Source organism: Dermacentor silvarum, chromosome 9 (assembly GCF_013339745.2).
Source record: "Dermacentor silvarum isolate Dsil-2018 chromosome 9, BIME_Dsil_1.4, whole genome shotgun sequence".
Taxonomy (NCBI): Eukaryota; Metazoa; Arthropoda; class Arachnida; order Ixodida; family Ixodidae; genus Dermacentor; species Dermacentor silvarum.
In genome coordinates this window covers 52,950,080-52,975,573 of record NC_051162.1, presented here as the reverse complement: position 1 = coordinate 52,975,573, position 25,494 = coordinate 52,950,080, and the positions used below count along the sequence as shown (strand labels likewise).

Here is a 25,494-nt window from a genome sequence, read left to right as displayed (position 1 = left end):
AGGCGTGTGAGCCGAGGCGTGTGAGCCGAGGCGTAATCGAGGCATGAACGGCGCTGTCGGGGGATTATCGACGTGGCTCCGGGCCAGGAAGGTCGCATCGCCAGCTCCGCTCTGGCGACGGGAGACTTGGGGGTCTGGCTGAGTCCGTGACATTGGCCATCCAAGGTGTGGCCGTTGACCTCGGCAAATTCGAGTGAGGCTCCTGGACTGGCTGCAGCCTCTCGCGGCAGGACCGGGCACTCCAGAGAGGATCCCCCTTCTGCAGCAGACCGGCACGTTCGATTCTCCTCGGGACGCCACGTCGGCACTCATGAAGAAGTTGCGACGCATCCTGACGCTAGGCCTATCCAGGTGGGCCTAAGCAACGCCGAGCGCCGTCACTGAAGAATTACTGACGAGCTCATCACCGACGAAGTACCGACGAGCTGACCACCGATAAAAGAGATGACGCGACGACGGCAAGGCGACTACAGCATCAACGAGAGCACCAACTGCTGGGGGAAAAGAGCCGACAAGCCGGAACACACGTTCAACGACAGGTGCAGCAAGGTGACTCTTTGTAGCGTTACAGGCGTGCGTCTCAGCGATAGGACAGGGTTGCCCGACTTTGAAGGATTAGACGCCACATACAACCGTAGGCGCAAATTAGAACTTTTTTAGTATATTAGGCTTTAGTTTGTATCTTTGTTAGTATTGTTCCCGCAGTGTGTTTTAGTGTGCTTGATTTTTTTTTAGTTTGAGTCTCGAGTTTGCGTGCTATTAAAAAATCTGTGTGCTGTGTCGCCATCCGTCTTCCTTCTCCATCTCTTTTACCACCCGCACACCCCCGAGATCGGTGACAAAAAACATCACAATTACCTGATTGACGAAATGAGTGTGGTCCATTGCGGAATGTATCTCCTTCTAAAAGCAGCCCGTTCTCTGGGTTGTTACACATAATTGTGCCCAAATTGTGCCACCCACTGTGCCATTCATAAGGAGACAGTGTCACTGCCACCTCAGTACCCCAGTGCAACTACTGTACAATTTAGTTACCCTTCAGCCCACAACATGGAGCCACAGATGGCCCCTTTGTTTTCACGTGGTGCCTTCCAAGGTAAGCTTTCACGAACTGGTGTGCAAGCTATATGTGGCTTGCATAGATGCACTACGCTCATTAGCAAACACACCGTACATGTGGATTTGCAATCAGCATTGTACATTTGTCTCCTTCAGGCAACAATTGGTTCTTCCCATTGAAAATTTAGTTTCACCACAGTTCTTGTACCTTCAGAATCTTGAAAAGTGCACAGCTGCAGAATGGATTAAAAATTCTTCGGCGAGGTTTCTCAAGTTTACAGAATGTGGACGCTGTGCAAAATCTCTACACGAATGTCAGGCATGAAATCGGCAACTATTTTATGTGCAGCATACTTGTAAAGCACTCATACAGCCACTTCAAAAATATGCAAGATGCAGAACATTGTGGGAAAGAATGAAAAAAGTGAAGCCGCTACAGAATGACAAGCTGACACCAAAAGCAAAAATACCGAGCCGTGTACCACCTTCCAACTCAATTCACAACACTACACATAATATCTAAACATGAAACCCAGGTCCAATCAGGAGTCTCTCAAGATGCACACGAGACATTTAAATTTTTTTCCATCAGTGCTCTTGCCTTTCGTGCACTATCTAGGCGTGGTAAATTTTGCACACAGCACTGAAGGGGTTATGCTAGAAGCTTGATGACAGTGTTATCCTAAGGCAAATTTATTCGACCTTTCTGAAAGGCTGATGCTGCGAGGTATCTCCCAGCAATTTCTCACCAAAGTGGTCAATTCTGCATTGTGAGGTGCGAATGCCAGCACCAAGACCCGTCCTGAAGTGATGCAGTTGAGTAGTTCTCGCTTCTTCCCATAAGCTCTAAGCTGCTTTCAGCCTGGCATGTAATGCATAGCGAGCATCATCCCTTTAGCACATGTATTTGTGCCAGCATTGTCAGTTCAGAGCGTGTTTTTCAAACTCTGAGGTGAGAATGTCGACAGAAATGGTACAGCAAGTGACAAATTTGGTGATGAACGTCCTGGAAGATAAGCCTTCTAGTGAAATCAAACAAACTTTTCTTTGGATACAATTGTCAAGTTTCTAATGTAAGTGTATACTCCACTGAACAAAAAAAAAGTTATTTAAATCATTTTAGGTCATTAGACATAAATATTGCTACACGCGTGTGGTATTTGGTTGTTTGAACGAGGCGCGCGGGCGCCTAGACGAAGAAGACGAACTGCTCGGGGCTCTCGAGCTATCGGCTGATCTGGCCAGCGCTGCAGCTATCTTTTGTAAATATACTTGTAAATAGTCTCCTGTACTTAATTCCTCGTTCGCGTAGCAATATAATTTACCATGCACAGTGCATCAGCCAATGAGCCTAAATTACCTGTGCAAGCTGCATTTGTGCAGCTGGTATAGCATTTTAATAAGGTTTGTGAAATATGTGCTACATGTATTTTTTATTAGTTTCCATTACAAAATTTTTTTATATATCTCAACTACCCTCGAGCTAGTGATCCAGATGCATTTTCGTCACGTTTTCACTGTGCACTGTACCAAAAAAAAAAAGCAACTCAAATACTTGCTGCTCAGAAACTGCCTGGGCTGCCTTCTACAATACCGTAAAATTCCGAGCAAGCGCCTCCCTTACGGTGAGAGATAATCCAAGAAAGAGTGTGTGGGGGGGGGGGGGGGCTTTCTCAGTTGCGGACCGAAATTCAAGGGCTGTCGGCCGCGGATCCGGCGGTCAGCGAGCTAGGCCTATATCATCTCCCAGCGAATGCTCACCTGGCTTGGTCATTCGCATTCACCTGCATCGATAATATCAAATGTATTGCAATTTAAGCGTGACATAATTGTGTACACGTTGTGCTGACCAACATAAGCGCTTTATTACAAGCTGCTTGCGTTTGTATCGTAAGAGCCATCAGTCTGATTCGATGGCCCAGCGAGCTAGGCCCGCCGGCTACTAGCCATCGGCGGCTGTCAACGGAGTCTACACTGTGGACGTGGCCTTGCGGAAGCGTCTACGCTGCTCGTGTTTTTATTGGCATCGTTTGTTTAAAATGAGAGAGCTGTACAAACACGTTTGTGTTCACTTTCTTTGTGAAGTTACACAGTATTCTAAGCGTCCATGCAGGGGCGGCGGTTCTGGGTGAAGCTCGGCGCCGCTCGCTCATTCGTACTGTGTGTCCCGAATAGTCTATGCGGCAAGTCGGACTTCGACACGTCGCAAGAGGGATCGCACGCAAAATCGCACCATGTGTCTCACGCTTAATTCACATGCGACCCTTCGCACGTTTGGAAAAACCTGGCGATTGATGGAAGCCATGGCTATGGCAATGGCTATGCAGATACCTGGCAATTGCATCAGGCCTCAGCAGAAGTACAGTAAAACCTCGATAATTCGAACTCGGTTAATTCGAAATTTCGGTTAATTCGAAGAATTTGAGCGGTCCCGTCCTTCTCAATGCAAATTCTACCGGATAATTTGAATGGCCCGTGCGGCTCTATTCGGATAATTCGAAGTTTCCGGCTAGTAGCAACGTGCGGCGGTTAGGTTAGGGCGCTCCGTACAGTTGCCAACCGATTTTCCAAGCTCGTGGGGACTGAAAAATAGTCCGGAAAACTCGTGCGGCCGAAAAAAAAAAGTTATAGTGCGGCTTAAAAAAAAATCTCTAATAATGCCCTGCCTCATACTACGCTTGGAGGGGATCGACTTGCTTGGATTTGCGCAGCAATGACGTTGTCTCCGTGTACAGTTGACACGGTGTACAGTTGACACGTACGTCACCGCGTTGGCGATCTCCGCCAACGGAGTTCGCCATGGAGATCCAAGAAACGAGCTTCGCGCCGCGTAGCTCTCGCGAAGGTACAGGAGGTAGCGCCGATCACTGAGACATGGGTCTCCGAGACACCTGCTCAGTGTACACGCCACGTTCAAAATAGCAACCGAAACTTGAGGAAAAAAAAAAACTCACTAAATTAACACGCGTGGTGTCAGCGCGCACGAGCGAGCGCGGCCGCCGCAGCCCACAGCGAGCGAAGGTTCGTGCGGTCTATCGCTTCAACGGAAACTGAGCGGGAGAGCACGGCGCATACAAAAGGTCAGAACCGTCTGGAGATCGCTTTCAAGATATGGTGCGCGCGAGAAACCGCTCCGGCGCTAAGTACGCAGTTGTTAGAAGAGTACACGGGAAGAGTAGAGGTCGCCCACCCCCCTCCCTTCCTCCCTCCCTCCCTCCCTCCCATACCCCCACGGCCTTTCGCACGAGGGAGGAAGTCGCGTTTACGCTCCGCCGTGCGTTCGCTCTCCATGAAAGCGCGCGTCCCCCGCGCGCTGTCACTCGCACCGCGGCGTTGATTTTATCGCCCTTGGACTTTGTATGGATCCTCAGGGCGGCGACGCTGACGGCGAAAATCCGCTTGAAGTGTCCATATAATTGCTGTCGCAATAAAAAAAAATCGCACAATAAATGGTTACAACGATAGTGCTGAGCGCATATTACTAAGAAAAAAGAAAAAGTGCAGTACTCTGGAGCGTTTTGTCAGCCAAGGAAGAGCGGGCATGGCCTCCGAGACTGGAGGATTGCGCGAGCTCTCTATTGATAGCGCGCGTTCCAATCTTGGAGGCTATACAGCGAGCCACTGGAATTCAAGCCAGTGCAAAATCCAACATGGCGGCCTCCAAGATTGGGTAGCGCGGCTCGGAAAGAGCGATTTAGTCCGCAAAATCGAACTTTGGGGGTCTCAATTCGTCCGAAAAATTGGGTGCGAAAATGCATGAACTCAATGGGAACCCTGATGGTGCATTTTTGAAGTCCGGAATATCCAGCAAGTCCAAATTTTTGGAGTCAAGCACCACCACGCCTGCTTTCGCGGCAGTTATTGATTCCGTGAACATCGTCCGCAACTTTCTTGAGTGCAGTGCGGGTGATATTTGTATGTTACGTTTTTTGAACCAGCTGGAGAGCATGGCACTAGGGGCGGCGAACCAGCGCGCCAAGTAATCCCGCATCGGTGATTACATTGAGTAATTTTTCTCGGACATGGAAAATAAAGGTGATTTCTTTTTGCGGCAAGTCCTTGCTTGTTTTCTTTTTTTATTATTAATTTCGGTTAATTCGAAAATCCACTTAATTCGAAGAATTTTTCACGGTCCGGCGGCCTTCGAATTATCGAGGTTTTACTGTACGGCTAAACAATAAATTTCTCACAAATAGCATCATTTTACGTAATTCAATATGTAATTTCGTGAACAGGTTGAAGAAAAAGGGAGGGGGGGGGGCGCTTGCTCGGTAGTTGGCGCCAATTTCAAGAGAGAGAATTTATTTGAAGGAAGGCAGAGAAGTCGGCCTGAGCTAGCGTGCTCTAGCCTGCTACTCTGCACAGGGGGAGGGGGGAACGGGGCGTAAAGACTGGATGAGGGGTGATGATCACATAGAAGAAGGATGCACAATGATAAAAGAAGAGTTCAGCATCCTCCTGAGAATCAACAAAGTCCAAAAAGGTATTTCAAAGGTGTCATCCACCTTCGAGAGCATGGATGGAGCCACGAATGCAATTGAAAGTTTACAAAAACGCGCAACAAAGGAGCTTGTATGTGGGCTTCTCCTGCGTGAGCAGCACAGGTGCCAAGAAAGGTCTTTAAATTATGTAAAGAGAAGCCAATAAGCTGCTCCAATTTCAAATAACTCAAAAGTGGAGGGGAAGGCGCTTGCATAGGTAGGGGCGCTTGTGCAGAATTTAGGGTAGGCTGAGCACCGGGCCCTACACAACAGTCAACAGCCAACACAAGCCCGGCACACAGCCAACAAAAACATGTTGGCACGAACGCACTGCCAGCACCCTGCCCGAGCACACTCACCTGATGGTGAGCAGGTCGCAGCCGGCCAGGGCGCGCACCTGTCCCACGTTTCGGAACGAGGCCCCCATGACGACGGTCGCGTAGCCGTGCCGCTTGTAGTACTCGTAGATGCGCGTCACACTCTTCACGCCTGGGTCCTGCAGGGGCTCAAAACTCTTCTGGTTGGTGTTGGCCACGTGCCAGTCCAGGATGCGCCCCACAAAAGGCGAGATGAGCGTGACGCCAGCCTCCGCACAAGCTACAGCCTGCAAACATCGTCAAGGAGACAAGCCTCATCAGAGACGGATCTCGTTCCATCGCCAACGTGGCAACCAAATCCAGATGACAGCTTCAACGAACTTTTAATGTGTTAGCATTCTTTTGGCACTTCACGCACTTTCCGGGGCTTGTCTATGTTTGTTTTTATGTCTGTAATTTGTATCCAACCATTTTCCCGCCTGCCTGGGTCACTGGGTAACCCGCGGTAGAAAGATTGGCGCATCGGGCTGCTGTGCTGAGGTAACAGGGTTCAAAAGCAACCATCGGACCAACTTGGGTTACCGAGTATGTGCCAATGTGTACATATGTGCCACTCTTCAACGAACCTCTTTCAAGCTCACATGGGTCGCTGTAGATGCGGGACTGGGTAAGCACCACTGTTAGAAGAAACTCTTTAACGCAGACTTGGAGCACTGAGTATGTGCCACTCGGTTCGTGCCGGTCTTCAATGAACCTCTTTGATGCCAACTTGGGTCACTGGGAGTGGGCCGCTCTACAATGGCGAAAAAGATCCCTCAAATTTCCTCCAATGCTGAGCGGAATCGAACCCACGTCAGAAGAGTTCCGTAAGGACAGCAACCCGACGCATAAGCAGGCTGTGCCACAAATGCACCGAGTGTGCAGAAAGCGAGGGAACAATTCCAAGCGTTCGCAGGCACCGGCGCGCCACATTTCTCGTCTTGGAGGCCACGTGCGGACTTCTCGGTAGTGCCATTAGATGGCGCACGGTGTCCAGAAAAAAGCACGAGAGAGGAACCTGGTTGCCGCACAGCGTTTCTCAGCGCTCGCACGAACTGGCGCGCCGTGCATTTCGGAGGCCACGTGCAGGCTTCGTGGCAACTGCGCCAGATGGCGCAGAGTGTTCTTAGGGAAGCGCGAAAGAGGAATCCTGCTGCAGCACACGACTCATAAATGTAACTCGTTTCGACGGTGGCAATATGTTATGTCACTATATTAATTCAATGCCAGTGCATTACCATCGACAGTCATCGCGAGATGGGTTATGCCATAGTTTTTTTGTTTTGTGCAAGTTGAATTAAATGTTTGTTGCGCTTCATTTAAGTGTGCCCAACAATGCAGCAAGAAATAGAACTTATCGGTGTTCAATTGTTTCCCCCAGTTCATTGTTTCAGGCAATACAAGCATATTGCCCGCAAGCCAAGGCTAAAGGAGAAACTACTTGCACGAGTGGGTCTTGGTCTCATAAGGCACAGCAGCAGTGGCATCTAACAGTAAACTATACAATGGTGAAACATTGTATCCACATTTCTGCATCCTCACCTATATGAACATAGCCACTGATTTAAAATGTATTAGAGGAGAAATTTTGTCGCTGACGCCACAGAACGAAACGGCTGTGCAGCGAAATCCCAGCATGAAATCTTGCAATTCGAATTACTGGATGATTCAAACTACTTAGCTGGTTCCAGAAAAGTCATCTGTATATTAATTAACACCACAAAGCACGACAAACTATTTTTGATACGGTCAATTTGACACCTCCAAACAAAGCACCACTGAGTTCATGCAAAGCCCATAGCGGCATTTTTATACACCGAAACAAGTTTTCAGCTGTAGCTAGCTGAGAAGACCAATTACCAATTAATCAGACTACATAAATATTTACTCAAGCACTTTTTTTTTTCATACAAATGTAGTACTTCTCTATTGCCAGAAGTAAAGGTGAGCAAGTTTTTTAATTTTCCTGAATGTGCAACTGTTTTCGGGTTTTTTATGGTTAAGAGGAAATAAAACCATTTGGTCTGGATCAAATTAAATGAAAAAAATTGAATTAACTGGAGTCGAATTAATGGAAGCCTACTATATTAGTCAAACTTTCAGCACAGGTTCAATAAGAAGTGGTTAGAGATGTATGCGGCATGTTTTAAATATTACTTTCATCCGTAGTTTTGCTTTTGATGCACTATGTTGGTGTGCACTTGTACACACAGTGCCAGAAAGGGATAAGCACCAAGTTTCATCTTAGTTTATACATGTCATGAGAACATATGGCGCTCGATGGCATCACATGCCTGTGCACCACAAAAAGATTTTGGATCATCCCATATGCTCTCATTCAACTGCTTCAATGAAGAGCACCTCAATTATTATTTTTGAAAAAAAAAGCAAGGGAACTTAATGCAGACTGTGTGGAAGTTACAGAACAGGGTGCAGAAGGAAGTCACATTTCAGCAATATTCACACAGCAAAATTAAATCTGGGCCCACCTGGGTAAAGTTGAACAGCAGGGTCATGTTGCAGTGGATACCATGTTGAGACTCCAGAACTCTGTATGTGGAAGAGAAAAAGTCTGTGGCTAAAAAACTACTATATCAAAGCTGTCAAAAAAATAACATAATTTATCGTCCGAAACTGCACAGTGCACTATAAGGGATGCACTAGTGGTGGACTCTGAATTCATTTTTACCACATGTTGTTTGTGTGGTTTACAAAAAATTGTAAAACCTTGCAGAAAAGACTTTTTTTACGTGCAAATGAGTGCTATCATATAAAGCAAGCCCACGCAGAAGATTTTGAAAATTCATAATGTCAATTTTACCAAGAAAAAAAATTGGGGGGGGACTGTAACAAAAGTGGGCTTCACTGCACACAAGTCAATGTATGCCCCCAACCTCATGGCCAAACGATTCTGACGACACATGTACTTGTTTATCTTTCTCGGGTGACCGTGTTTCACCGTCTAAAGCCATACCTGTGTTCGCCGCCAACGTTGTGCTTTCAGCGTAGCCCGTTTTTCTGGGCACAGGTTCGCCCAATAAAGAGTTAGTTTCGTGATTCACAGTTTCACTGCTGTGTTCTGGACCGTCACTACCACGTGACAATATGAAGCAAGCCCATGCAAAAAAAATTCGTCAGAAAGGTGAAGTTTACCAAGAAAGAACAATTTTTTACACTGTAATAAGGTGGGCTTCAGTGCACGCAAGTGAGTTTATGCTGCCAACTTAACTTTTTAACAGCTCCTTGAGCCATCTGACATTTACAACCATCTGACATTTACAAAATAAAGCATGCCATTTGGAGGAAGTGTGGAGCAACACAGGAGCTCAATTCCTCTTCAGGCCTGCACAAAAAAATGAAGCGCTAGACGAGATGGTTTCGTTCGTGTTCTCAGCAAATTTTTACTTGACAAGCCAAGCTCTTCTGTCCTTGAAGGGTTAAAGTGCAAAACATGGTCCAATACACGGCTGTTATTGCATTCAGCTCCCACCGGAATGTGGCCATCACAGCCAGAAATCTAAAATGACCGCCATGTGCTCAGCTGCAGGATGATACAGCCACTGGCCCACCACAGCAGGTCATAAAAGCTATTACTTCCAAAGTTTTACACAGAAAGTGAGTGAGACCTTGTCAAGCTACATTTTCAACACACTGTACCCAGCAGCAACTTTCTGCGGCACCTTGGCCAAAGCTTTGGAGCTGAAGCACAGTGTACAAGGATGCTTGTAGATATGAGGACGCATTCCCAGACGGTCACTTTCGACGATATCCTTTTCGGTGCAAGCTTACTGGCTATGGTCGAGCATTACATCATGCGAAAGCGATGGTATCACCAAAAGTGATCGTCCGAGAATATGTCCAATGGTCCCAATTTCTATTGTGTCTCTTGCGAGCACAGAAGCCGGTTTTCATAATAAAGCCCAAAGTTACTGAAAAAAATATGGCAAAGCACACTAAAGAAATGTGGTGAAATAATACAGGAACTATAGAGATCTCAGTGGTGAATACGTGTACCCAATCTTGCTGTTATATCTAGTTTCATGAAGTCCCAATGAAACTCCACTAAAGAATATTTATGTTCTCTCAGACAGCAATGCTAAATCATGCTTTCTCACATTTCTATTGCTAATCACTCTTTCCTTCAGCATTTCCTACGCCGCCACCTCCTGATAAAACAGGTACCATAGCTTTCATCAAGCTAGCAATAAACTGCACCACAGGCATCGGAGCAGAGCCACAAATCTACGGCTGCCTAGGAATAAAGACAATAAGGTTTGGTAATACCACTCAACACTTTTATAAAGTGACTAACAAGGTCCTACAGCAAAGAAAAAGAAACATCACACTTAGCAGTTCCAAGTTAGACTATGTTGAGCAACGCCATTGCAGTGTACCACCCTTAACAACCCTGGCCATACAACCGAACAAACGTTTACATAAGCAATGCTCAAGGCTGGTCTTCATATGAACACTGCTGTGCATCGATGTCACTTTATGCCCTTGCAAGCAGGCAAATTCATAATAAGCTTTATTTTCATTTCCAAAGCTTCGAGTGCCATGTTACAAAGAGCCGTGATGTTACAGGGATATCCCGATACCTAGCTTGCAACTGCTTACCATGACGTGCTTAGCCATGTCAAAAATTGAAGTGGTGGTTGTCAGTGCTAGCCATTACTGTGCACATGATGACAGTGAAGATGGATTAGCGCTGATAGCGTCATTTTAGAAGGTAGTAATATCGCCCGAGAAGAGATGCGAGAAGTTGCTGCAGTCATACAGTGGTGCGCTGAGAACTTGTGCATTGGCTTCAGCTCATTCTGTAGCAACTACTAACTGCGCGCCCTAACACCTGCTAGCCTCCCGATTTGGTTAAGTTGGCAGGACGACTGCCGCGGAAAGGCGGTGGTGCATTGTGCGGTACCCGAGTTAAGACAAGTTTTTTTTTAACAGCAAGCTTTCTTCCTGGGCGACCTGTATGTACCTACTTTGTAGCCTCACGTTACTTTCAAATAGACGACAATTTTTCCTGTTTCATAATCCAAGCCCTCGTGCAAGCAGCGAAGCAGCAGCTCACTTGGCGGCCTGAATTCCTTCCCAGGTGGAGGCCAGCTTGATGAGGATGCGCTTCTTGTCGATGCCGTGCTCTTTGTACAGGGCAATGAGGTGCAAAGCTTTGGCGATGGATGCCTCCTTGTTGAACGACAGCCTGCACCAGAAGAAATTGCAACAATGGGGCGACTGCAGAGAGAGCCAAGCAAGAACTATCCACATTTTCGAAAGGGTCGCTAAACAGGTTTGGTTGTTACGAGTGAACAAGTAAGGCATGAACAGCGTGGAGTCAATCACATCAGGAAATCACACAAATCTATCGTTTCACTTTAGAGGTTCGCCCGAGAGAGTAGACAACAGCCAGTCATGCCTCATGAGTGACGGAAACGACCTCTCTCAGTAACTCGCCAGTAGCTGACATCCTTTTACAAGCTGTACCTTAACAGGGCTCAAAATGATATCACAAAATGATAAAGATTACAATATGTTGATTTTCGTTATTATCCACAATGTGTTTCGTGTATTTCTGTTTTTTCAATGGTGCAGACATGGGACGGCTGCGCCGCCTTTGCCCGACACTTGTGCACATGTGCGAGTTGAGAGAGAAATATTTGGGGACTGCGCCTAGGTACTACAGAGGAGTACATGCTTTGCTCCGTCGGTCCCTAGCCGACGGCCGTGTGCATTATGTGAGAACCGGCGCTTCCGTTCAAACGGGATCAGCGGCCAATACAGAGTCGATAGGGGGGAAAGCATACCAAACGACAAATTCACGCTAACATGTCATTATTCATCGGTCTGTGGCCGTGAAACCAACATCTACTTAAGCCCCCACCAGTGCACCAGGTTGCTTTGCTCCCCTTGGTAGGAACCATCCATGTCAGGCCTGGTGGTGAAGCATAGGTAAAAAACAACTACTGCAGAAGTGAAAGGGGGAAATGATATAATAATGCAGATTTAAAAGAAACAAAAAAGCCGTTAAAACGCATTTGAACTACAAACCTCCTAATCACAAGCATAGTGCTGTGACCACTACGCCAGAAAAGACGAACGGAGGGTAAGCTTATTCCGGATTATTTATCCGCGACCATGTAGTGCAGCTCGGCTAGGGAAAAATGTCCGAAAATGTGTCTGCGTCTGTAGTACCTAGGCGCAGTGCCCACATTTCATTCTTGCAACTCACATGCGCACGCGAGTGAAGAAAATACGGCGTATCTTTCGCATGTCTCTGCCCTTGATAAAACGGAAACACATGTTTTCACTCAGCATGCACTAGGTGGTGGTTAGGATCAAACAGATCCAAGTTTGGTTGCAGCCAACATGTCTTTAGCCAGCCATATCCTTAGGACCTTGGCCGTCAAGGTGCAAAAGTGTCTCAATAGTAATATTCAGAAAACAAAAGTAACGTTCAATAGCCTGGCAAGAGAATGAGAATTTGTGATTACCAGTTGGCATATACAATTTGTACAAGAGCATGTTAATCTAGGCCAATTTGCTTTGGTCAACCCTGATCAAGGTCATCTACAGAAAATAAAAATAAGTTTTAATGCCTGCCATATATGGCAGACATTACCAAGTCATCTCTATCATACCCTTATATAATACCCCCTAGAGCGGTAATAAAGTGAAGTAATGGCTTGCCAATTCCTGCTACCTTTGAAAAGATAGCAGTTTTAGTAAGTCAGTATGTGCTAGATACATCCAATGTAACAACTCCGGCCCCTTCTGTAACACATTCTAGCCATTTGATGGTTTAAAGGAAGCAGTTTTCTCACCTGGCGTCAACTTCAGTGGACACTCGGCCGGGGATGATCTTGAGAATCTCTGTGCCGAAGAGAACCACCAGCTTGTCCATGGCATGTACCACCTGTTCATCCACGGTCCTGAAGAACACACACACGGAGAAGAAAAAGTTCACTCAGTAGACATTCCCATTTCAATAAATGGAAAATTCCTGCATACAACTGCAAAGCCAGAGTGGTACAGCACCCCTAGCACAAACTTGGGACCACGATGAATGCACAGTGCCCAGCGAGACAACTGCTTACCCCAACACAGGAGGACATTTTGGAAAAGGTATGTGTAACAAGGGACAAGGTGAGGGAGAAAGACAAGGACGTGTGAGAGGACAGGAATGTGACAGGACATGGTTCTTCTTGGCCTTGTCTTTTTTTATGCCCAGCTTTTGCAAAATGAACTTGCCCAATCCGCTGCTCTTCTCAACAAAAGGACAGTGCATCCTAAACCAATCACCGACACCCTGCAATCTTCACAGCAAACATCCGTTCAAGAGACACTAAGAAGGTGTGTTAAGCTTGGTCAGCAAATTAAACTTCTGAAATAAGCCAGGAAACAACAGAGGATGGCATTGAAGTTGCTGAAGTTGCTGCACTACGTACCCATGAAATATAAATCTTAAGTTCTAAACAGTCTGCTCAGGACAAGCTAATTAGTTCATCTGTAAACATTTCATTCCACCACAATTACATTGCATTCTAAAGGGACAAATGACTACCTGATGAGGACAGATCTTTCCGAACATAACTGCTCACAAAATGTGATTTTGATATATGCAACACCATACTAACCACCAGCATTGCCGTTTAGGTGCGTATTTCAAGAATAAACCCCTTAAAACCCCCGCATGCACCTCATCATTATTACACAATCACAAGCGCATTTTTGGTAAGACACGCACCTTCAATTTATGTGCCCTGCCTCATGATACAGGTCACTGGAATGGCCTCCCCAATGAAATTGTTTCCACAACAGACCGTGAAAGGTTCCTCGGTCACCTGTGCGTGGCTTTTCACCTAGTGTGCTTTGTGTGTTTACGCTATGCAGATATGCTTCTGTGTCTTTTTTTTGTTTTGTATTCTTGCTGCAATTACTCTTTTGCAGTGCATATCTATGCCTACTCATGTACTCTGCCGTTTTTTTTTTTAGCATCATGATGTCACAACAGTAGAAATAAAACTGAAACTGGTTGTAAAAAAGCTACTATATAAAATAATTTAGGGCATTTTGAAGCTTGACAGTATTCTTTCTAGGGATTAAAGGTTAAAATGTTCATTTAACAAAAAAAAAGACGCAAGGTGTCAAAATTATCATGCCAGGATTCTTTCAGCTTTCTCTTCTAACAGCCAACCTTTATCTGCCACATAAATGTATCTAGAGTCCTAGAAAACATATTTCACAAGAGTAAACTAACTTTACGTTTTATTGGAATATAAACATACTATGTCGAAGACGAATAGTACTAAACCTTGATGAAATATGAAAATTGTTTCAATATATTCAACATGTAGTTTGTTCATTGAAGGTTTGCTGACTTTAATCTAGGTACACTGAACAAGCACTGTGCTCCATAGCATAAGCAAGAATGATCTGCAACACAGACAAACTGAAATGTTTATGAAGATTATTCACGAAATATTCACTTAACAGCAGCCAAATTTCAGCTGCCGTTATACATGTTCCACAAGTTGGTGTTGCTGCTGTAAGTAGGTCCATATAATCATGCACTGAAAAAACATGTTGGCGACTGTATTTGCAGTTTTCTGAAATCAGTCTTGCCCTAAACTGGGACAAAACATTTTTCATGTTATCAGAACTTTGGCATCGATATGAAAATCATGCTAAACTATGGGCATTTTACAATAAAACCAAAAGAGTTGGTTTTGGTGCAGCCATCCGGCAATGAATTTGCAAAGTTTTTCATTGCAAAGTTGGTGCAATAAATTTGCAACAAAAACAAGTTCACTTGTGCCGCAATGGTGTTGACTTGAGAGTTTGCAGTACTTTAGAGACATAGAATCATCGTCCGTGCTGTGCTATGCCAAACTAGGACTGCCTGCTTGTGTCGCTATCAAGGACCGCTGCCTCTATTCCAGTGCAATTTAGCGGAGATGACCACAGCAAACGTGTTTTCTCTAAAATTATGTTACGTTTAATTATGGTGTTGACGTGTTTTCTTTGTTCAGAATAAATGGAAGTGCACCAACAGGAAAGCATAACCAACGCAAAGAGTAGGTGCACCACCTGTTGCCAGGTAAAGACAATGTTGCTGCAGAAACAGTTACCTGTGTAGCAAATGTTATGGGCTTCAATCTCATCAAAAACAGTGTTCAATGATGTGACTTTCGTCTGTGCAGTCAAAAAGTGTTACCCGAGCCTCATTATAATACAATAAAGTTCTACAGATTCTTCTGAAGCTTGTTAACCTCGCTCTCGCAGCCATGAGAGGCAGCTTTTCCACATAGCACAGGACCATAAGATGGCGGACCACTGCGCAACTGGGCTCCCCGCAGGTAGTGTACTATAATGGGAGACTGGGTCCAGCGGACGCCATATCAAGCAGCGAGAGGCAAAAAAAACGGCGAAATTGCAGCGGTACTGCCATCGCCTTATCCTGAAGCTCTGGCTGCTTCAACTGCGCCCATTGGCTGCAGCGAGCTCGCAGGCTGGGTTGATGTCTGCTCGACACACCTTCAGTCTTGCGTCGAATGCATTGCTACCGTCGCACTTTCTCCATTTTTTTGGCAACAAGTCAGTAGGGAAAAGTTGACAGTCACTTTAGCATACGTTAAAAAGGATGAAGGCGAAAGCCTGTGCGCTCACAAGACATTCATTAAATTACTTTGACGTTCTCATTCGAATGCGCTGTTACTTCCCATTACTTGTTTTCTCTTTACTTGTTCTCTTTTTCGGTTGCATAGACATCGCCAGTGGTTCTGCGTGGTTAATGGTACGTTAGAACGGTCATGGCTATCTCTTCCTTTTTCGTTCGTCTAATTTCTGGTAGCGCAGGCGGAATGAGGGGGACACGGAAAGGCACATTAGACAAATGCACAGCGCCAACTTTCAACAACAGATTTATTTCCAGTTCTCGCAGGTGTACTTATTCTCCTCAAAATGTCATAAGACACGTGTACATTGCTCGGCAAGAATGAACAAAACCGGGAAAACCACACGTAGACGCTGTTGTGGCTACACTGATCATTTAGAAGGGTGTCTGTCCGACGCGAACAGAGGTAATCGAGCTCTTTTATTAAGAAATTGATGGCTTACTGGCACATGTGTCGCCAAACTCTTGTAGCTTCCATAGTCACTTCTAACTTGCTTCTACTCATGATAACAATTTCCTTAATCTGCCTGAGACGACACTTGAGCTTTGGTGCCATACCGCCTGACAGTCGTTGAATTTTTCGACCCATGAGCCATGTAAGGCTTTCGCCTTAATAAAAATCACTGTTTCAGCCACAGAGTATCAAAACTAGATACAGCAGAGTCAAACGCCCATCTAAGCTCCATGCAGCTGCAGTAGGGTCTTAACACGAGACACGCGTCCGGCTGGGCCGCTCATTCAGGTGAAGGCGACAGTGGCGCCACCAACATTTCAATAAAAAACTCCATAGTGTAGAGCCCGCGCTGGACCCCCTACCTTTATCTCGTACACTACTGCAGAACCCCCATTCAGTAACACTAGATTCCCAACGCCGCTTGCGCAGCTGTGACGTCACCGGCGACACGATGCATTCGCGAAACGGAAGGGTCGCCCGCTGAACGAGCGCGTCGAGCACTGCCCGCCATTTTGGTTCCCCGCACGCAAAGGTGTCGCTGTCACGACCAAGTTAACTTTGTGAGCTCAAAAGCCGAGCGAAGCGCTCAGCCCCATGGTACGGAACAACGCGCCCGCCCACACGCGTTCAAACTTGAGCGACCTCACGCCGTGCGCCCGGAGCTGCAAGTTCAGGCTGCTGACTCACCCGACATTGAGAGAGAGAGAGAGAGATAAATAACAGACAAGATATAGCGAGTTTTAGAATAGGGGCCCCAAACGTTTTGGGGCCCCAAAGAAATAGCGTCGACACCACTGCGCATGCGCGAGACGCTAACTGCGGTTGGGTTTTGCGTTGGGCACGCTATTTCGCCGATTTAGCGGGAGCCCCAAAAGCAGCCCCAAAAGTTTTGCGTCAACAAACATGGCGGCACCCATCGAAGCGGCGGCTCTCCGAGTACCAAACTCGGCTTGATTTGTGGTAACGCGTGAAGTTAATAAGCTAGGAGAAGTGACTGCGGTTATCGCTTTCTCTCAACTAACGCGTGTAATGAAGATTGATTCATTAGACGCCGCTGATTCTGAATTCGATTGTCGATTTCATGGCTCGTAGGCCTAACGTGGATTAGCTTGGCTGGTGAAGGCACGTCTAGCTGGTTACTCAAAATTAGGCGCAATAAATCGATTGCTGCTAATAGAATAACACCTTAATTCCAATTAAACGCAAAACCACGGAAGTCAAAATTACTCTTCCTATCATAAAATGGTATAGTTTATTTTAATATTTATAATAGCTTTTCTTTGACACCGTAGTGGCGCTGCAAGCGCAAGACGGTATTCGCAAACGCAAAGCCCTATTCTAAAACTCATCGCTCTTGCATGCCCCAACGCTAACACCCGCAAAGCTCTTTGGGGCCCCTATTCTAAAACTCTCCATATATGGAGCAGCGTTACTAGACTATGCAGCAACGTTGGCATTGGAAAACAGTGCTCGGACACGGGAAGGTCAAAGCTCTGCCGAAAGCGAAACCAGCCGTGTCGATGCCCGACGAAAGCCAAAAAACGCAAGAAAACGCGGTCAAGGCCCTCCTCTCCCTCAATCCACCACCGATCACGGCTACTTCCAGCAAGAGACGAAAGCTGCCAAACGCAGGTGCATATTAAGCGCAGAAAACAAGGAAAAAAAAAAAAAAAAGCCTAGCTAGAAACAAAGCAGGGCAGAGAAAAAAAAAAAAGGAAAAAAGGTACAAAGACAAAGGGGGGGGGGGGGGGGGGGAATGGCAAAAAATCACGAGAGCGCTTAACCGCCACGAACAGCAAGCGACGGCTGCTGCAATGGGCGTTACGAGCCGAGGAAGCAGGAAGGAAAAGGAAAAAAAAAAAAAAAGGCCGTAGACGAACGACTGAGCGCGCACGAAAGACGCAAGGTGAAGACCGCGCGCGCGCAGACAAGCAGTGGCCGCGCTAACCTGCGCGTACCGTATTTGCACGCGTATAACCCAAATAGACCACTCTGCACACCAAGAAAGCCCATTGCTGCGCCCAACAGATGATATTCTTTTAAAGCGAAGCTTTCTTTGTGAACCCTCCGGGACTTTCCAGACCGTGGATGCTGGGTACTGCTGCTGCTTTCTCAAATAGTTCACTTTAAAAAAAAATGCAATAATAAAGAAAAAAAAATTAAAGATGACGTGCCGGATAGTGGGATCGAAACTGCCTCCCAGCACAGCACATCCCTATTAGTGTAAAATCACACATATACTTTGTGCCAACGCTAACTGCAGCTTGCCGAGACGATCACGAGTATGCCGCATTGCGTAGCACGGCTGAGGCAGAGAACATGAGCGCGCGCGAGTTTCTTTTACGCAAAAGACGCAAGAAATGGGCAGATTTACGGCATTTGATTAACCGCTTCTCGAAAGCTTCGCTTTAACTTTCCATCATGTGCGTTCGACCTGCACAATTTTTTTCCCTTGGAGTTAAAGAGCTTTTGCAATCGCCGCCCCGCCGCGCGCGCGCCTGACGCAGATGTTCTCTCGCAAGTTCGGTGCACCTACGGGCTACCAAAAAAAGAAACGGAATGCAAGAAATTGATGTCTGCACCACTTCCACCAATGCTTGGTTTATTTTCAATCGCAGAAGTTCGATCGTACAAGCACCCGCGCGCTGGCGCCAAAGCGCAGATCTTCCCGGCGCTCTTGCGCATTCGTCCTGGTCGTGGCGATTTCGAACACACGATGAAAGCAAAAAGAAATAATAATCAGTAACATCACCGAGAATATTCGATGCGCAAAAAAAAAAAAGGTGCTGCGTGTTAGCGCATTCGTTCCCGCAACGCATTTCGAAAGTGCGTATAAGAAACGCGATTGGAGTGGTTGTTGCAGAAGTTGGATTGTATCCGGGTAAACACGGCACCTTTTTCGTCAAGGTCTCAACAGGCTGGTGCGCGCCTCGAACGACTCACGAAAGACCCTGCGGTCTCGTCAGTCGGCGTTGGTTAAACCCGAGCGGTGCGCGGAAAGCGGAACCGCGGCCGTTCCGCCTTCCTTGTTCTTTCGTAAGAAAACGAACAAAGGGGAAAAAAAAAAAAAAAAGGCGCCCGAGCCACGGCTCGACAAGGTCTCCGTGGTCTAAAAAAAGGAAAAAGAGAAGAGAAAGTGCAGAGTCCCGGATATCTTCCGAGAAGTAGCAATTGCATCCAGAGGGGTGGTATTCTGCAAGTGTCCACCTAGTGGACATGCCCATTTCGTCCATTGCTAAAGGGGACGTATTCTGAAACGATGCACTTCGGCGATATCATCGCCTTGGCCACGCCTCCGCCAACGGCGCGCGCTGATTGCCTGTTTAAGCAAAACTGGATGAGCTGATTGGCTGGTTGAGCACCACGTCATCCGATTTTGCTCAACCAGCCAATCGGCGTGCGCCTGACGGCGATATTGTCGCCGAGGCGATGCTATCGCCGAAGTGGATCGTTTCAGAATACATCCCCTGAATGGCTGGGGGCGCCTGTCTTCTGACGCGTTCTCCAGTCTAGCCGATCAGAAGTTCAACAGCAGACGAAATGGACATGTCCAGTAGCTGGACACTTACAGAAAACCACCTTGAGACATCGCAGCCTCTGGCAATCAAGCTGCTGGCAGGTTCGTCTAACCGGCTGTTTTAAATGCACTGCTATGGGTCGGTAAACGCTAATGTAACAATAAGAGTAAACACTAAATCAGGATAAATTGAGCAAGCAAGTACTCATTTGAGACAGCGGGTTTTATCGTTAATTTCACAGAGAAAGTTTGATCACTAAATAAAAGTGAAGGCCAAACTTTCACTTTTTTTTCGGATTTCACGCGAAAACCACTGTGCCGGTACATCAGTGTGAGGCCCCAGATTTCAAACAATTTCTCGTACTTATGGTTTTGTGGAACAGTACTATTTCTGGAATATTCCCGCTTTCAGCCTTTGGCTATTTTTAAAATGCGGTGTTAACCTAAACATATGGTGTTAATCTAAACATAGGCCTATGCAGACGCTGTACGTCAAAAACCAATTACGTCACGTCGAGCTGACGCAACCTTGAAGTTCACAATATAGTGAAGCTCTAGGCAGTCACTGCATTTAGCATAGCTTCTAGCTTTTAATAACGACTATGCAGGTGTATTGTTATGACATTTTTGAACTCTAACACTGTGTTTCCCTGAACGAGGCCCTATGGGAAATTGTCCATCAAGAGCTAAGCATCAGTTGTAACCGAAAAGTGTTAATGCACAGTCCCTTTTCCTAGCAGTCCACTGTACACATGCACCCTTCCTGTACAGAACTCTGGACTCCTTCCAACATGGACAAGGGTCTTGAAAATCTGTCCGCCTTATCAAAAAGCTGTCTTGGCAGAACAGCAATGCATCTACGAGAAACAAAATTCCCTAATGTACTGTTGAACACACCAATCTGCTCAGTTACATCTGCCTCAATAAATCTGCAATTGCAAGTCGACGTGGAATGACGGAAACTAATCATCTGAACATCACCAGCTCCTTACCTTTCTCTACCATGGCCTCGGAGATTTGTGAGTGCCAGCTGGTTTCCCTCAAAACCAGGCGACGCACGCAAACCTCGGAGGGAATGCCTCAACATTAGCAGGCATCTGGCCAACTCTGTCCAGCTTACTTTTTCCTGGAGTGTTTGACGAATAAAGTTCTGTTATGGATATGTTCCCCAAGAGAGGCTAGAAGAAGCAACAAAAAGGTCACAAGCCTGCGCAGCAGACGCAGCACAGTCGCAGCGTAAGCCGGTGGAGCGGCTCAAGAGTAGCCCCAATTTCGGCACCTGCGTACGCATACCAGGGTCTTCACGAGAAAGTCTCTTCGTCTCGTTTTGACGAGAACGATCTGAACTGTCCGCCGAACGTCGATGGCGAGCTGCACATGATGCGTTTGCAGGCACGTTAACTAGATGACGCCACCATACTTGCGAAGACTGAGGATTGCGTTTTTTTTTGCGCGCCTCGTTTGAATGGCATCTTGTCTGCGCCTTAACTGGATGGCGCCACCATACTGGCGGAGGCTCGGAACGTCTGTGTTTGCATTATAGGTTTTTTGTTCCACTATCACAACTTCACAAGCGCTTGCGTGGCTCAGGGGTAAAGTATCCGACTCGCGTGCAGCGGTCCTGGGTTTGATTCCGGCGGAGACCCCCCCCCCCCCCCCCCGCATACTTTTTTTCTCATTTCCAGCGATAGCGGTTTTGTGGCGGGGGCAGCGGCGGCATGCATCATCGCAACCCGAAACGGCTATTGGAATGAGCCCATAACACCTTATGCTGTAATAGAGCCATGCGACCAGAAGATTTGTTCCCCAGCTCCTGCAGCCGCCACGGCTTCAAAATCTTGTTGACAAAGCGTCTGATCACGTCTTGCACATCTTGTTGTAGGGACCAATTTTGCCGAGACACGTCTGGTCCCTGCACTTCTTCGGCGCAGGACACGGTGCTATATCATATCAAGCATCCACTATCATATCCCGAAAGCAGACATATGTCCGATACCACTGGTGGGGACCCCACAGATAGCAATGTGCATGTTATCACATGCCTAATTAAGGACAAACAAAACAGGGCACAACTCACTTTCCTTTGCTCTTGCCATACTTGACGGCGTCGTCCACTAGATGAGCATACTGGGGAAGCTTGGAGGCGGCCAGGATGAGTGATGGATTTGTTGTGGCATCCGTTGGCTTGTACTGTTTCATCACTGCAGTGGACAGAACATTTTGCCGGCAGGTGAACCAATTTATATAAAATAGGCGGTGCGCACATTAACTACTACAGTTATGGCTTCCTCAGAGTAATGGACACCAAGGTGACTTGGCATCAGAAGGAGGGGGAAAAAAATTGTTCCAGGAATGGTTTTTCATTGGCAAACTAGTGTTTCGAAAATCCAAAAGGTAGAGAAAGCTTCCTGGAAGCGAAAAATAGTCATCCACCTAAACTGTAGCAAGAAGCTAAACAGAAAACCCATATGGGTTTCTAAGAAAGTTTCACAGTTGAAGAAAAATTTGTCCTAGTCCGGGGTATGAACCCAAGACCAACACCTTCTGCCAGGACCAGGATGGTCAATGTTCTATATGAGCTAGCCAAGAAGCTTGTTTGTCTGCCAGGAACACTCGCTTGTCCTGCCTCAGAATATGCCATACCAGGAACATTTAATAGACAAACCGGAGTGCATACATTTAGTGCCGAGGATCATATAATCTCAATATCCTTCAATGACCAGTGTTGCTAGTTTTCATTACTTGGACAAACACTCAGCGAAGTATTGTGTCCAGATTGAAAATTTTATACTTCCTCTATCATAGCCATGTTAAAATAATACAAGCAATGTATAAGAACCTTTCAAACACTAATTGAGAACCAATAATGAAAAAGATATGCCATTCCGAAAGCAATAACATCCGTAGGTGCACCATTTTTGCCCATTCTTTTTGACATTGGAAATTCATTGCACCATAGAGGCAGTTAATTGCCACTCTGCCAACACATTCATCAACATTTCCATTTGGGAGAATTCACAGCGGTAACTTTGCAGAGTGACAAGTCTCTTCTCACTATTATTGTGTGTTTTCCTGTAAATCAGTGTTATGTTATTGAATCAAAGTATCTGTAGAACCAATACACTCAAGTATTGTACAAGTGAATGTGTAAGTGATCTGTATTCTTCGTGAATTGGTTACCCACAATTGTAATTTGCAGCTTTTGTCAAGGGAACATTTCATGCATCATTTTTGTCATCACATTTCACGGACCCATTTACAAGGCTCATAAAAATGTCTTCGAACCACTGTGTATTATTTTATGAATCATTCTATCTATATCCACTCCTGCAAGGGCTCGACTGAGTAGGGCCTTGAGTATTTGAAGAAAAATAGATTACTTACACAACTGATCCTGAATGACCCTAATCGAATGCTTTCTTCCGTCAGCACAGGCATGCTCAGTGGTCACTGACCGGTACAGCGAACTGACATCTATCTAGGACTCGTCCAATGTCATCGCTGCCATGCAGTACTATTGTTAGTTATCACAGTTGTTAATACAGTGAAACCTGCCAACTTAAATTGCAACAATGATTTTCAATCAACACTAGATCTTTGTAGCATTCAGCAGTTGCCAAAACTGTCCATGTGATAGTGACATTGCTAGATATTTTGTTGCAGAGTCTTACAACAAATGTAACCGCCCCTGACCCAGCCCCTACATTTCTTAACCACCACACCGAATTCCACCAGTATTATTTTCACCTATTCTTTCAGACTAGCAACGGCTTCACATTTTATACAAACCACCTTATTCACTGCAGTAGTCCCCCAGAGGCATCTAAAAACCACAATTTCAGAGAAATTTTTTTCAGCGACCAAATGTCTGTTTTTGTAGTTAATTTCACTTTCTTTTGAGCTCACTCTCTGTTAAGTTTTTAAAGCATTAATGAAGTAGTTGACACTAAATTTCTGTAAAAGTGTGCACAGTGACACAGGATGCAACAGACCACCCAAATAAAAGTCCAACTATCACGCTACGGACGTGGCACCACACAACTCGGTATCAAGGGTGCACAATCTATTTGTACGGGTAACTAATAAAGAAAAAGATAACCAATATGAAGAACTTTCCGCCAACCACACAGGCACGAGGAATTCGAAGGGTGCTTTAAAAGTGCAATAAAAAAAAGTGCATTTGTGGGAAGACGTGTGGTTTACGATATCCCGCATATTTATTTCTTCGTCGGTCGAGCACAGACGAAATCACTGAACGCTGCTGGCCCACTCGTTCCTTGTTCCAGCTTTGGCTCGAGTGCGTGGCGCGCAAAACTGCCTGCCTTGGCGGCACTTCGTTGTCGTCGGTTAAACGCCGATGGCTCGCCATAAAACAATTAAAGTCAAGACACTTAATTATTATTTTAAAACAGAAAAAAAACTGCTTTCACTAAAATATATGTGTTGTGTCACGTACAATGGGGTTTGAGGAGCTCGAAACTTCTCACGTGAACGGTCTCGGCGTAACAAGTTACAAACGAAAGTAAAAAAAAAAAAAAAAAGACTGCGACCGCCGGGCTAGTTAACCATGCCAGCAGGAAAAACTTAACTGTTTAAAGTACGGTGCAAAAAAGGGGAGGGGCCACACCCACTTGTTAAGCAAATAAGTGATAGCAAAACCACCGCTTCAACGTCTCCTTCGGCGTTACAAAACTAGCAACTTGAAGGACAGCCGGCCGATAGGATTAGGATCTTTCTCGGGACCGCTAGACGTCCGGTCAACGGATCACAGCCACTGATAAGTGCTGAAATGTCCGCGTTTCAAGGAGGCGACGAATACAGAAGAATCGCGACCACCTGCCCAACAACCCGCAAAGGTAGAGGTAGGACACCGCAACAGGAGACAGGCTTTTCCGCCAGGAATTTCCAAGGCGGATGCTACAATCACTCTGCAGCAGGAAACAGCGGAGCGTTTCCAATGAGTTCGATTCGTTGACGACAGAACCGCAATCGGGTGAATATCACCCTATAATACCGCTTTCAACATGTCGGTGCATCGAAAAATTTGTGCTTAACATATAGGGCTTGGAAACTAGAGGCACTCTCCACTCCGAACGACCAACCAGGCCGGTCAACTGCAGCAAATGCTAGGGAAATTGAGGGCACGTGGTACAGCGGTGTCGTCATAACTTCTTTCTCTTTTTTTTTTTCGTAGTTTCTTCGGCGACCGGCCACTATTGCGGGAAGGCATCACGCACCTTCGAAGTCTCCCGTGTCGGCGACTACGGTGGTGATCTCCTTCAGCTGATCGAGAGACGAAGCCATCTTCGGACGCTTGATACTGTCAGCACCAGTCATAGCAAGTTGCAGGGTTCCCGGGGTTTTTATACGGCCACGACGACGCACGCGTGCGTACGGCTTCCTTCTTCCCCCTGCCAAGCGTTTCTATGGTTGCATAACTGTAGAGAAACCTTAGTAGCGCTACTTCGCGTAAACCTCATGGCACCAAAAACTTACGTTGCGATTGGTCAATAGCAGTGGCACCACAGAACACCCATACAAACTGGTGGCACCGCAGGAGTTGAAAAAATATGATTGGCTCTCGACAGTCTTTTTGGCTGTACGTGCACTCCTACTACACACATTTAGTCTATAGCACTTAATCTGTTTTTCAAGCGTCGTCAGGATTGCTTAAATTGCTTCTAAACAACTTATAGTTCAGCTAAGTAAGTTAATTTATTTATTAGAAGAATTATAGAATAAAATATTGTCTTATTAAGGTACTGAAAACGAAACTGACGAGGTTTTTTTACTTAGTTGGCCGTCGCGCGGCGTCTCATAGTTTCGGTTGGGGTGCACGACGACAAAAAAATGTCGAAATTGTGGCGGCGCTGCGATCGAAGTGAGCGTGTGTGTTGGCGCGCCACTGGGAAATGTTCTATGGTTGAGACCAAAGCATGCTTGAGTATATT

General features: G+C 46.1%; 1 protein-coding gene across 7 annotated transcripts in view; it reads right to left on the bottom strand.

The window, feature by feature from the left end:
• The window catches only part of LOC119465250 (probable transaldolase), a 97,977-nt gene that overhangs the window by 10,186 nt on the left and 62,297 nt on the right, over nt 1–25,494 (bottom strand). The window contains exons 1-6 of one of the 7 annotated variants that reach the window (XM_037726048.2): nt 24,781–24,965; nt 21,621–21,744; nt 12,721–12,828; nt 10,971–11,102; nt 8,386–8,446; nt 5,900–6,144 (exon numbers count right to left, since the gene is read on the bottom strand). The exons of 1 other annotated variant lie outside the window; for it this stretch is intronic. In XM_037726048.2, the coding sequence (XP_037581976.1) occupies nt 5,900–6,144; nt 8,386–8,446; nt 10,971–11,102; nt 12,721–12,828; nt 21,621–21,744; nt 24,781–24,880 (770 nt within the window). In that variant the 5' untranslated portion in view covers nt 24,881–24,965. Of the gene's footprint in view, nt 1–5,899; nt 6,145–8,385; nt 8,447–10,970; nt 11,103–12,720; nt 12,829–21,620; nt 21,745–24,780; nt 24,966–25,494 lie in introns of those variants that run through there. 5 more of the 7 variants (XM_049656509.1, XM_049656510.1, XM_049656508.1 and 2 more) reach the window with 5 other exon arrangements.